This window comes from Amblyomma americanum, chromosome 7, assembly GCF_052857255.1.
Source record: "Amblyomma americanum isolate KBUSLIRL-KWMA chromosome 7, ASM5285725v1, whole genome shotgun sequence".
NCBI lineage: Eukaryota > Metazoa > Arthropoda > Arachnida > Ixodida > Ixodidae > Amblyomma > Amblyomma americanum.
The window spans coordinates 47,431,910-47,445,613 of NC_135503.1; the positions used below are offsets into that span (position 1 = coordinate 47,431,910).

Consider the following 13,704-nt stretch of genomic DNA (forward strand, 5'->3'; position numbering starts at 1 on the left):
AAGGTTATGGTCAAAAACAATATTTAAAAAATCTCTTGTCACAATAAAAATTTCAGTTGTGTCTTTTTTACTGGGAGCTTGGGTGGTGCGTAAAGCTGGTGCCAAGTCTGAGTGTTTAGCAACTATGAGTAGGGGTGTAGAGTTAGAGTAAGGGTGTGGCGTAGGGGAGCAAGGGTGTAGGACAGGCGTGCTTCGCGCACGGCTGTGCGTTCGCACGCGGTGCGTACAAGGAAAAGAGCGAAGGCGAGAACAAATGACAGTAGCGCGCTGCACCTGTTGTCGCTCTCCCAATGACGTCAGTAGTGACGATAGTGTTCTAACCAATCAGCGTGGTTCACCGCAGCTACGTCTCTGTCTCTCTCTTTCCTCCTCGCACTCCTTCTGTTACGACGAAGACAACAACGCCGCGCCGCCGAGAAGCGTAACCTTTACAATGGACGCTTGAAAAGAAAAATGTATTTACGTGCTAAATAAAGATGCAAAACAATCATATTGCCGCTTCATGCACATTTTTCCAGCGAACTTCGCATTCGCGCCACTGCACACCTAACTACTAATTACCACTAATATTACTATTACTCCCGATTAATTAGTAGCGGCTCCTAATTAAAAACATCAGTATTTTTGCGCTAAAAGGCTCCATCTAACATGTGATATGCACACAGTGTAGAGAACACAGCGTTAATTTTAACGGCGCTGGCTTCCCAGCATGACGTCAAATACATACAAAAGAGTACCAGATGGAAGAGAGCGATATGGTTACTTATTAACTTTGCTCGTTTCTTTTTTTTTCGTAGAAAGCGGAGGCATGTCGGAGAACAGAAACGCCGCATTTATTTTTCCACTCTGTTGCATATGTATCCTTGCCTACACAACCAGGGGTCGCCTTTATCCCTGACTCCATGTCGAGCGTAGACCTGAGGTCAAGTGACGTCGAGGTTACATGACAGCACCGGGTAACCGCTCATGTCGTCCAAGTGACCCGTTATAATAGAGAGAGACTGGGGACAAGGTTAAGCGACGACGACGTCAGTGGATGGCCAACACGCAATTTCCTTATTCGAACGGGCCAAGTGGAGGCTCGGACAATCGACTGGGATGGATTCGGACGGCTCGGCGCTACCAAGACGGCATCACCACCAGCGCGGCACACTGACGTGTCGTCTCGTGATGCAATCGTATGGCTCTCTCGTAAGCCCAGGATAGGCGCCGGGTTTTCGTCAGTCACTCTGAGAACAACGCCCTCGGGACCCGACACGTGAGTTTCCACATGGTGCCACTTCTTTTTTCTTTTTCTGCTAGGCGCTTTGTAAAAAGCTGGCTCGTTTCCAGACTAATGCGCTTTAGTTAAGCAGTCATAAAGCTTCTGTGACCGGCCCTTGACTTTGCTTATCAACTTGCTCGTTGATATCTTATGCACCGATCTTAGCAATCAAATTGACGTTTACGAAAGCTCATAAGTCGGTGGCATAAATGTAAAGCGCGCACGGCACGTTTTCTATGCGTGAGTGGCGCTGAACAGGACCTGCAATAAGTGCGACGTGAGCGTTTTTCTTGCACCTGTAGCTCTGTATTTCAGTGAAACTAGATTTGAGTGAAAAATCCGGGTGCGCCTTGCTATATGAGCAGTTCTGCCGCCATGGCAAGCGAAGCGCTTTGAGTTAGACACTGTGTGGGCACAAAATGACGCCAGGGAATTGAATGAATGACGGTATGTTAGTGTCGGTGCGAAAAAATTGTTTATTCCGCTTATCTAACATGCCACGGTTCTCAGCGTTTTTCTGGATGAACGGCTTTAAGCGGCTTGCATGTGCTACGGTGTACGTGATGGTCTTATATATAAGTGATTCAGTGCTCCGAACGGTGGAATGGGGACGGACTCTTGCGTGTTTACACGGCGACATGGCACAATAGTCTCGTTGCGAGAACGCCCCGAATGCATAGGAGTTGGTGCATCGTGCTCGGGACGCTGCTCGTATGTTTGAGCCAGGCACAAATGCGCGGCTGATACAGGGCGCGCTTTCGGAACACGGCCTACAAACACAGCCTGCGCGAATTGTTGTGCTCGGAACGCTGTATGCACGCAAGACAAATACACAAAAGTCCGGCGTGCAGACCAGAGGACGAAATCTGTCGGGACGCCGCCCGCAAGCGAGCTGGGGAAAGAGATCAAGTCCGTTCCTGCATTTTTATCATGCCATAAATCCATCTTTGCAACCATTCCATAACATAAACACAATCGTTGTACCACGTCGTGGCGTTATCATTATGTTAATCATTTTGCGACGCAGCAAGCGCTGATCCCTCGTCGTGCAATCCGGCTAAGCACCTGCAATTGTTCGTAGATTAATTATGCTTCCCATACCACCGAATTCAAAACTCTACTTTCAAGCAGACTTTATTGCATCGAAATTCAGAAACCAACGCGACTGGCAGTGAAGCGTAATTCAACAAATTCGCTTCTCTGTTCTACTAATGTGACGTCTTCCATTTTCTTACGGTCCTGCGAGTTTATTGGCAGCCCCATGAGTATGTAAAGGCGAGCTTTTTCTACGCCTTGCGATGAGAGTCTACAGCGGGCGAAAAAAAAAAGGTGTGCAGCGACACATGTTTTCTTGTATCGCTTCAGAGCATTGCACGGGTCTCCAAAAGCCGCCATGTATTTAGACTGCTACATTAAGACAAAAAAAAAGCGCCTTATACTTCCCCAGTGCATTCTGAGCGCAATTTTACGTCTGACCAGCTTTTGCTCAAGGCCGCGAGACAAAGTCTAGTCTTTGCATACACAAGGCAACTTCGTTGATTCATTTTTGCTTTAGAAAAATTACAGAATATCGCACTGAATTTTCCGCTCTAGTGAAGGTAAACTCAGCGCAGACAGTTTCAAAATATACACCTCAGCAGAGGTGCAACAAGTTCGGCACTTCCCGTAACCAAGTTATTCTCTCCCCACCTGCTGTATCCGCACAAAAATAATCAAATTGTCAGTGCATTAGGCAAAATGCTTGCACGCACAAACCTGCTTGAACTCTTCCTGACTCCCTTTGTTACTGCTCTAGCGCAGCTGCGAAAATGGTCGTTCTGACAAAACTGATAGAAAAAAAAAAAGATCATGAAGTCGCTCTGCATCTGTTACACACCTGTGCTAGGTGCGGTCCGGCACTGTTGTGAGTGGGACAAGTCAACCATGTGACACGCACCGTCGAGTGAGAGGCCGCGAGCACCTATACCTCTGCAGTACGCGATGCGAATGTTTACGACTATCAGACACAGTTGGAGCAGTTAACTCTCTACGTCTGCCCCAACTGACGAACGCGCAGTGAAAGAATTACCACCTGCGGCATTCCAAAACTAGATAAGCTGCTTTGGAAAGGAAAACGTGGTTTTTGAGTACTGCAGTACATGTCAAGCTCGGAAATCTGCATACTCGAGTGGTTTAGTTTATGAGGGTTTAACGTCCCAAAGCGACCCAGGCTATGAGGGACACAATAGTGATGGGCTCCAGAAATTTCGACCTCCTGGGGTTCTTTAGCGTGCACTGACGTCGCACACTACACGGGCCTCTAGAATTTCGCCTCCGTCGAAATTCGACCACCGCGGCCGGGATCGGTTTCGGGTCAGCAGCCGAGCGCCATAGTACCACGGCGGCTTACATACTGGAGTGAATTGCAGCTCAATGCAGGCAGAAAACTAAATTAAAGCTGTGACTGGAACAAAAAAGGAATGCTATTTAGTTGAAGTAGGCTCTATTAACAATGCAAGGTGTACGGCCAGCCAATTTTTTAACAGTACTGCACGAGTGTAGAGAAAAGAGTTGCACAGCGCCACGTCACAAAGGAGATCGTTGCGACAGTTTGGAAACCATGTGTACTTTGTGCGCATGCACATAATCTCGCTAGTTTCGGCTCTTCACGTTGTCATAATGCGCTGTACGACTGTTTGTTAGGAGGTCCTGCGATATTGGTAAAAAATTATAATCGGATACAACAGAACGAAGCGGTTTTTCCCTGTCAAAGAACCCCCTTCCAGTCAATGGCGTTGGCTGATTCTCATGATCCTGCTTGTGTGATAATTCAAGGTACGGCGCGACATTGCAGACAGAGGACTCTCTCGTTTCATCTGCCACTCCCTGCATTAGGCTGACAAGTGAGGTGTAAAGAGGTGTTCGTTATGGCATACATGACGGAAGCTAACAGTCACCGAAACTAAGGAGCATAGGGGATTTTTTATTTATTTTTGAAGTTAAATAATTGAAGATTAATAGTGGAATTATTTTATCGGTAAAAAATGATTGATAACATAGCAGACCTGTCACGCTAGCAGGGTGATGAGAATCGGCCGACGCCATTGGCTGGAAGAGGGTCCTTTGACGGGGAAAAGCTTCTTCGATCTTGAGTTGTATCCGACTATAGCCGGCTGAACATCTGTCCTGCCAATTAAAGGCCTGATTATTAAATACTATCTGACTAGACATTTCTTTATGAAAATTACCCCATGCCGAATGTCCACACAAAGGAGGTGGAAAGATGAAATTCTCCGGAGAGCATCCGTGTTTAATGCGACAACATTGGACTTCAAATCATGCGATTTCACGTCCTGCGTCTGTCAAATACTCGCCGATTGGTCGAGAGAGGTCACGCGACCTTGTGACGTCATCACAACAAGTCCACCAAGGCAGGTGGCAAATAAATTAATTCGTGTCCTTTCAGTTGTCGCCTGCCCACCGTGGCACTTGCTGTTGTTAGTGGGTATTTATTAATAAGATAACAATGAAAAGAAAAGATGTTGCTAGTCGCGCCACCTGCCATCGAAACCTGAAGCACCTGAGCTGCGACTAGCGGGAATAAAAGGACAGGGAGAGGGAAAGAAAGGGGGAGTAATAGTGAGAAAGGATAGTGGTCGGAGGTTCAAATACAGAAAAAGAAATAAATGTGGAGTGCTGCTTAGCGCATCCCCAACATATGATTCCGCGTCCTACGTTAGTCGCAGAAGTCGCTGATTAATTGGGAGGGCGATGACGTCAGAAGGTGACGTCACCACGGCGCGAAAATTCAAAACTGAAAAACAAGGGGGCAGCGGGGAACCCGAAAAAGCCGAGACAAGCACGTTGCGACAAGTTCTCGGCGGACTCACTGAGCGCACGACCATGTGTGTGCAAATAAAGATATGATGTCCGTGACATCATTGTGTACGTGGTGACATCTGACGCAGACACAGAAACATGTCGCAGTAACGTTGCTTCCAATGTTGTCGCATTCCGCTCTTAAGGTGACTTAAGCGTACCCATAATATTTTAATAACTAAGTGTGCACTTTCGTTTAAAATAACCTGCGGCAGAAAAGTGGCAAAAGATGCTAGTGTTTCGTTAGCGAAGCTTACTTTTTTTTTCTGTTAATGCGTTATTTCTACCGCGCAACTACAACCTTCTTCAGGCTGCGTTCCTCCACTCGAAGCACGGATACAAATGAACGACGTAGACAGTAAGACGGAGTTTGTCGGGCAGAGCTTTGTCTCTTATTTTTTTTTTCGCGCAGGATACAGAACAAATAACAGGCACCATTACAGCCATCGAGTACGCGTACTTGGAATACTTCCTCCACACATGATCGTTCGCGCCTGAGCGCACGACCAACCAGTCAACATCCGTCTCTCTTCCATTCTTCCAACCTTTCTCTCTCTTTCAAGGTTGAGTGTGTCTGAGATACAGACGGAAAAGCGCTGTTTTCATCGCGGGCTCCTTCGAAAGCTGCAGAAATAAAGATCCGCTCCTTACTATTGCACAGGATATATTTTCCAGTAAATTGTAAATTGCGGGTTTCAACGTGGCCTATGAGAGGCGCTGTAATGGTGAGCTCGGATTAATTTAGACCTCTTGTGGTTCTTTAACCCTGGGAGGTCAAAATATTTTTATGAAATTGTCACCACGTACAAGTAACTGAAGCTTATCGCTTTACTGCTTGTGCATGCAACTATATCCTCTGGCTTTAAATCACCAGGTACAAACATCATAGCTCAGCGTGCTTGGTGGTGTAATATATTCGCAGCAAATGTTTCGGCAGCTTTTGTCGCGTACTATTTATCTCTCCCTTTTATTTGCGAAAATTTTGGCGTCTTCTTTCATTATAGCAACCATTTTGCTATCCATGGAGCATGCATAGAGTTTCCTTGTATAACCCTGAAAATAACCAGGCCCGCCATAAGGAAACTCAATCTTTGCCAATGCAAGGGCACATGGGAAAACAAGTTTTTTTTTTTTTGTCGAGGGATAATACTAAACGACCTCCAGGTAGTGGAGGTAAAAGGGTCGCAGTTAACATGGCAATAATACCGCATAGTAAGCTGTTAATACAGTAGGCGTCTGTTACCATTTATTAACGTTATGGTCTATGAGCAGTTGTTCACACATGGTGCAGTGTCCAGTAATGCCTGCTTCACTTCGTGAGAATGGCCGGAACAAGTTCCTTGAATGCCACTTATGAAATTTGCTGTTCATAACAGAGTGCTTATACAATCTTTACTGGGCAAATATCGTTCCTCAATCTCGGCACCACGAGTCACCTGTTCTGGGGGCTTCGTTCCGCGTAAGAGTTGATAGATAACATTTGGAACCCGTCTAGGCGGCCAACTTATCAGCTGTTGAATGCGCTTTTCGCACGCTCTTCTATTTACGCATCAGGCCATTCGGCTCAGACCGATAAGCACGCCACCGCACTCTAGATATGAGGCGGAGTGTGTGTGGAGACGCGGGCTGCTATTATCTTGTCCCCAAAGCTAGCGCACTCTCTGCCACTGTTGACTATGGCTGACGCTGACCCGCATTGGCCGCGATTCTGAGGAAAGAGACCCCCCCCCCCCAAGCCAGCCGCTCCCTCTTGCCAAGTTCTTGTACTGACCGCTCGAGTGGCTTCCTTCTCAGGTAATCTTTAGCGCGTTCGCCTCAGTCAGCCCGATACCAGGGAGCAGCGACGAGCGTCAATAGGCGACTGATAAGCGGAGCGCCTTGGAGCCAACTTATTTTACAATGGGAGTCGCGAAGGAGGCGCCGCGGTACCCTTTAGAGTTTTGATCGCGAATGAACTTTCCGCGCGCTACCATTCACTTGAGGACAACAGCACGATTCGGAGACGTTGTCGCATTCTTGTCCGGGTGTCCCCGATTCCTGTGATCAGTGTTCACGCGCTAGCCGCCTCAGACGGCGCCATGACGATGCAGTGTTTCCGGTCAAGACAGTGAAGAGGCCGGCCAGGCTCCTGAGGTGGTGGTCACCTGTAGCAGCAGCTCGGTATGTTTCACGGTTAAGTGACCTTGTTCCCTGCATCTCACCACACATCGCTCTCTCTTTCCCTCTGTTTCTATCGCTGGCTCTTTAATTATTGATTTATCAATCTCTTAATTGTTCGTTAAACACGCACATCTGACGAGTGTCTGTCACAGTGCATCCGTTACTGGACCTTTTAGTTAAATTTAGCCAGCGGTAACCTGTGCGCAAATTTGCGTATTTCCGTCAGGTTGTGTGGTTACTAGACCTATCGGTATTGACGCTTTATGGCATTTAAATTTCCATGCAAGTAAACTTCTGCTCTCGACAGGTCCATTTTTATGCGGCTCTTTTCCGCCGCCAACACCTGCGAAAGGATGGAAAGCGACGCTCTGAATGCTCCTAACCCCGTTCTGTTTCGCAGGCGTCTCTGATCCGGGAACGCTGGTGTATAACTGCGTTTCCGTAGCTTTAATCGAGTTTTATGCAGTGCAAAGTGGGCGTTACCTAACAGCGAACGGCTTTCCTGTTCACCAGGCGTGCAAGACCGTCTTCGGGACTGACTTGGGGCCATGGAATTCGAGGACGTGATCGACAAACTGGGCGGCTACGGTCGCTTCCAGCGGCTACTCGTATGGGCCTACCTTGCGCCGGCGTCAGTACTCATGCCGGGATACTTCATGAACCAAATCTTTATGCTGTCCGTGCCCAAGCACTCGTGCGTCCTGCCCGACTTGGCCGCCACGTTCAACCTCAGCGAAATTCGGCAGCCGGAGATTCTGCGTCAGTTCTTGGTGACAGACGATGAGTGCAGCACTTACGCGTTGGACTCCATGAACGCCAGCCTCGTGAACGGTCTGTTGTCTGCGGCCGATTTCGCGAATATGCGTAGCAACGTCAGCCGCTTGTTCGAGATTCACGGTGTCGAGAAGGTGGCCTGCACGGAATTCGCGTACGACGACACCCACTACGAAAGCACGGCGTCCACGCAGGTGAGATGTGTTTCTGCAGTGACAGTTGTATAAGGGGACCTTCTCGTATGTAAAGGGTGTGGCGCGTAGTGCGTTATAAACAGAAGCTCCCATCTTCAGAGGCCTCCGCCCACAAGACTGGAACGTTTTCCTGGCGGTACGAAGATTGGGCGTCTTCGAAAATGTGTCCTGAGTATCCATGTGATTGAGTGGGACATGACTATGTGGATGGATAGACGAATGGATGTTATTGGCTTCCCTCTTGAACCGGGGTGGTGGCAGAAGCCATCTCGCCTAGCTAATTTAAACGTCGAATTAGTTAATGCCCATGTACATGTGGTGTAGTGGAGAAGATAAATTCTTATTTAACTTTTTTTTCTTATTCCGAGTCACCACAGCATTCAGACGAGAGGTGTGCTCAGATGTAACGTATCCTGGACTATTTCGGTCACAGTTGTGGGTGTCATGACCCATTTATTCCATTTTTGCTTTCTACCGTTCAGAACTATTTTGAATCTTCGCCATCTTAATCTATTTTCTTTCTAAGTATGTTCTCAGCTTGTTATCCTTTCCTTTTATGTGATGTATTTTTATGTGTTATATGGGCCGTGTGGTGGGCGACCTGTTGTAGTGGCTATGGGCTCCGGGGAACAGCGGAGAGGGGGGAGTGGGGCGCAGCTATTTCTGTCACTGCATCGCTGCGCAGCATGTAGTGTCGTTTTTAGAGAGTGTCACTTAATTGTGATCACTGGCCTAGCCCTCTCGCAGAAACAAGGTTGAAAGCAGTATGTTTGCTTTAAGTGCAATGAATTAATGGCATGAGCATTAAACCTGACCGTCCTCAGTCCGCGATGCATTCGAGCGTTAGAAATTCTCTTTAAGAATATGTGCTAAGATGGCAGCGGTATGACTTAACCTTAGTGATGAAATCGCGCCAAGTGATACAAAACGACGTGAACACAGACAGACGAAGCGCGCTCTGTCTGTGTTCACGTCGCTCAGTGCCACTTAATGCAATTTCCTCAGTATGAAACACAAACTAGCCCGCGCTCTTGCCTTTTTACTTAACCTTGAAGATCGATGGCGAAGAAAAGCATGTTCAGCAAGAAAGGGGTATTTTTCTTTACTAGTTACAGACGTTTTCTCGTTTTTAATAATCGTGAAGAAACTGCAGAAATTGTTTCAAAATGAACGCCATCACTTTGAATGCACTTTTTGATGTATGTGGGCTCAGACAGGGTGTGCTGATATACTATACTATACTATACTGTACTATACTGTTATACTGTACTGTGCTGTACTATACTATACTATACTATACTATACTATACTATACTATACTATACTATACTATACTATACTATACTATACTATACTATACTGTACTATACTATACTATACTATACTATACTATACTATACTATACTATACTATACTATAAAGAATGCATTTACCGTCACAGTTATGCCGTAGCGGACATGCTCATCCAAAATTACTCGATTTATCCTCTATTCGCAGAAAATTTAACAAGCCTGGTGTTTAAATCTTTGTTTAATAAAAGAAATGTGCGCTTGCTTTCACGAGGCCCTTATAAAAGTAGGCGATTCTGAGACTTGAATAGCATGGCTATCTAGAGAAAATATTTAAAAAAATCAAAGGAGATAATATTTACCCTGGGGTTGCTCGCCATAAGTAAATATTGAAATTGCACTCGCTTTTCAGCGTTTGCGGGCTAATTATGCTCTCAACCCAACCGAAAGGTTCTCAACAAAGAAATAAAAGCATTCCCGTAAAAGACAGAGGTAAGCACACGTTCGCTTTGGAGGCGCGCATGAAGTGGAGCTTGAAAATAGGTACGCCACAAACCCTAGGTAAATAGAAAACACGCCGAAAAAAAAAAACTAACCGGGTCAGCCTCATTAGCTAATAAGCGTCATTAACTGCGCAACGCGAAACACGTAAATAGTGATGTAACTTATCAGCGTAGACATATAAATTAAGATTTATGATTTAAAAAGGGGATTGTTAATCAGCAATTGTTCACCTGGGCTAGGATTTATTAGGCAAGCCGGAAAGGAGGATTGATTTCTAACACATTTGGGCCCTTCAAAGGACACAGGAAAAGTTGACCTTGGCCTGTATCACAAGATCACCGCATTCTAACGACAAAAGACACTAATTTGATTGAAAAAATTGTTTATAAGCTAGAAAGGGCCATAAATAAAACATAGATGTCGCCACCATCTGCCAATATCGCAAATAAACTGCAGTGAGTCGACACAGTTCTTTGGGCGCGGATCTCAAAATCTAGGCTAGACCGTAATTCACTTCACAACGGTGATCACAGTGTCCTTAACGGTGTAGACGTCGCGGGTTTGAATTTAGTTGAATGAAGTGGCGGCAGAATGTTCGTGAACGTTACTAGACTTCTTAAATTTAAAACATTTTCAATTGGCACTTTGTTCGCCCTAGTTTCCCTCTTCTTGTCACAGAAAAACGCCATGTCGCATGCTCCACTTTTTCGAAAGAGAATTTACAGAACAGGTCGCGCCAGTCTGCATATACAGCATAGCATGGAGAGATACTGCACAGAGATTCAAACTATCATTGACGTGCTTCGGTACCGAGTTGAGTGGAAACCAAATGGCCCGAGGTAGTGAACACTTTGAGCGTCGTGACGAGGACGTACGTTATCACCAGCGACACAGAGTCGACCCGCCCTCCTGAGAGAGAATAACTCAAAGATTCCCTTGTAATTCTGCTCCGTTCTAATTCATTTTATCATTCGTCTTTTACTCAAGCACATTACAGAACCTAGGCACTCACAATATCTCTTAAGTCCTTCTGTACAGCCGACCTTGCAGTCCAAGCACATGAAACTTAAGAATCAATAAATTCGCTGATGGATGAAGGTGCGAAAGAAATAAAAAAAAGCCGTGAACCGAATTGAAAGCAATACGCTAGAAGAGCTCCTTAAGTGCCAAGAGAATAATTAAAAGGCAAAAACTGGGAATTATCGCGATTCCCAACGGTACACTTTGCGTCAGGCTATAATCTGTGCATTTTCCTTCGCTCAATTAGCGAAATATTCTCTGGTCATTTAAAAACTCAGATATTCTTCGCACCGGTCGCCCACCCACATCGACTTCCAGCCGACCGTACAAAACATGTGGGCTGCTGAAGGTGTCCAATCTCCCCCCCCCCAAATATTCGTGATGTCACAAAACAATGTAGTTACAGCGGTCACGCTCATGCGTGACTCACATTTCATTGTGCGGGCAATAAAAACAAAACATTTGCCTTTTCAGTGGGACTTGGTGTGCGAGCGAGCTCACCTCCCGAGCCTGGTTTTCACGCTAGGAAGCGTCGGCAGTGCCGTCGGAACTGTCCTTCTCGGCACCCTCTCGGACAGGTAAGCTGGCGGAATGGCGTTGCTTCCACCTGACTTGACCAAAAACACATGAGCCCACGACTTCCGCGTCGTCATCTGGGAAAGTTCACCGACAAACTTTCTTCCCAGATCGGTTGTAATTAGACCGTTGGCTGGTTAATTTGTCAGTCGGTCAGTCATTCCGTTAAATAGCGTGCCAATCAGTAAGTTAGCCAGCTAGTTAGTGAATTAGTTGGTCTTAGAAGGTGGGAAAAGCGCGCGTCCGTATTAACTTCTTCTCTATCCACATTTTTTTGCGCTGTTTCCCACCTTTTAATATATGCACCAATTAGCCCAACAACAAGCTTTATTACAGTGTTATAGTTAGTTGGTAAGTTGTTAGTTACAATCACAACTAAACAATCAAGCTCTAGAGTAAACGCGAGCAGCGATCCTACACCAGGGGGCGTGTGCTATTGTTGCTTACGCAGTGCGTTTGACTTCATCCGCGGTTGGCGGCAGGCAAGTTTAACTTGGCCAAGCTATTTATATAATGCGACTAAGAAGTTTGAATAACGAAGTCCCTGGGCTGCACATCAAAACAAAAAAGCCGGTCATATGTTTGCCTGGTGTATGGTTACAAAAGTAAAGAAAGTATTATTTTCAAAGGCTTTACACCTTGTTACCGGTAAAAATAAATATTGACGTTTTTTTTTTCTCACACGCATGCATGCACGCCATAAAAGCGGAAGGCTCAACGGCAGCAAGTTCATAAATTCAATTTTCTTTTAATCACAGGCGCGGGCGCTGGCATATATAGCGACGGCTGAAATGAGGTGAACCGTGAGAATGTTCGAACCATCTTTCGGTCACGCTCTTTGTTCGCTTCTTCGAGCGAACACGCAAAGTTGGGCGGCAGAGCCCAAATGGGATTCCTAAACCGCGCAGGCCAACTTATTCAAATTCCCCTTCCCGTGCGTCTAAGAGGACCGAGTCCTCTTCGGCTCCGAAATGCATGCAAATATCAATCGATATCCTCCAGGAGTGAGCCGCTCCTAATAATCCACCCGCAGTTCAAAAAGCCGGCGAGTTGGAGTTCATGCAAATCCTTATGCAAAGTCAGCCCCTCTCGACCGCGTTCGAGCTCTGTGTGCCTGCTTTGCTTAGTCTTCTTTTCACGGTTGTCATACAGGCTCGTGGTTTGATGGTGTATTTTTCCTCTTCTTTTTTTTACGTCCCTTCATCTGTTTTGTAAGTCTTCATATCAGAACTATACTTGGTAGAAAATAAAAAAGGGTGAGAGTACAACTGTAGCTGTAGCCAAGGAGTAAAACTTGCTTTAAATAAAGTGCACTGAGGTTTCAAAGGCGTGCTTATACTGTCGTTACAGCATGCCGCTTGCTTAAACAAGAACGTTTCTTCCGGGCCAAATCAGAACTAGTGTCTTAGTATATGCTGCTCAATATAGACTTCCCTCTACCACGCCACGACAATCTAGCATTGAAAGGAAAAGGCGGAAAATTCGAAGAGATCAATTATCTGCTTGGTATTAGTGTTCTGGTGTTAAGAGTTAGCCATATTTATTATGGCCTTATTACTGAAACTTTATGCTGTCTGCTCCATACAGCACGAAAAGGAAGCGAATATCAGCGCAGGATTGGTGAGCATCAGATTCGAACTGCGCAATTAGGCTAGCCAATGTGGTGGGAAGGTTCATGCTCTTTAAAAATTTCTTTAGAGAGTCTATAACCTGTCCATAGGCTTTTGTCTACAAAGTCCATAGCCTGTCTATAGACAAATCCTAGAGATTAGTCTACAGGTAATACAAATCCTATAGGCGGTTTTAGACAATCTATAGATTTATGGTCCTATATTTTCGCAGACTTTTGTCTGTAGAAAGTGTATAGACTGAATAGACAGAAGGAGATATCTATAGAAAATCGATAGAATCTATATGAAGTATATAGACGATTTTTATAAGCAATATAACCTGCTTTTTATAACAGTTCGCACCACATCTAAGACGGAATCCAGGGCAAAATAAGCATTCCTGATCAACTCCCTCGCTGAATAAGCGTCTATACCGAATTATGTGCGCCTTCGAG

General features: G+C 45.7%; 1 protein-coding gene across 3 annotated transcripts in view; it reads left to right on the forward strand.

Annotated features, from left to right (window-relative positions):
- Positions 1 to 1,087: 1,087 nt before the first annotated feature.
- LOC144099040 (organic cation transporter protein-like) overlaps positions 1,088 to 13,704 on the forward strand; it is a 29,952-nt gene continuing 17,335 nt past the window's right edge. The window contains exons 1-3 of one of the 3 annotated variants that reach the window (XM_077632055.1): positions 1,088 to 1,258; positions 7,796 to 8,250; positions 11,538 to 11,641. In XM_077632055.1, the coding sequence (XP_077488181.1) occupies positions 7,831 to 8,250; positions 11,538 to 11,641 (524 nt within the window). In that variant the 5' untranslated portion in view covers positions 1,088 to 1,258; positions 7,796 to 7,830. Of the gene's footprint in view, positions 1,259 to 6,895; positions 7,283 to 7,795; positions 8,251 to 11,537; positions 11,642 to 13,704 lie in introns of those variants that run through there. The other 2 variants (XM_077632056.1, XM_077632054.1) reach the window with 2 other exon arrangements.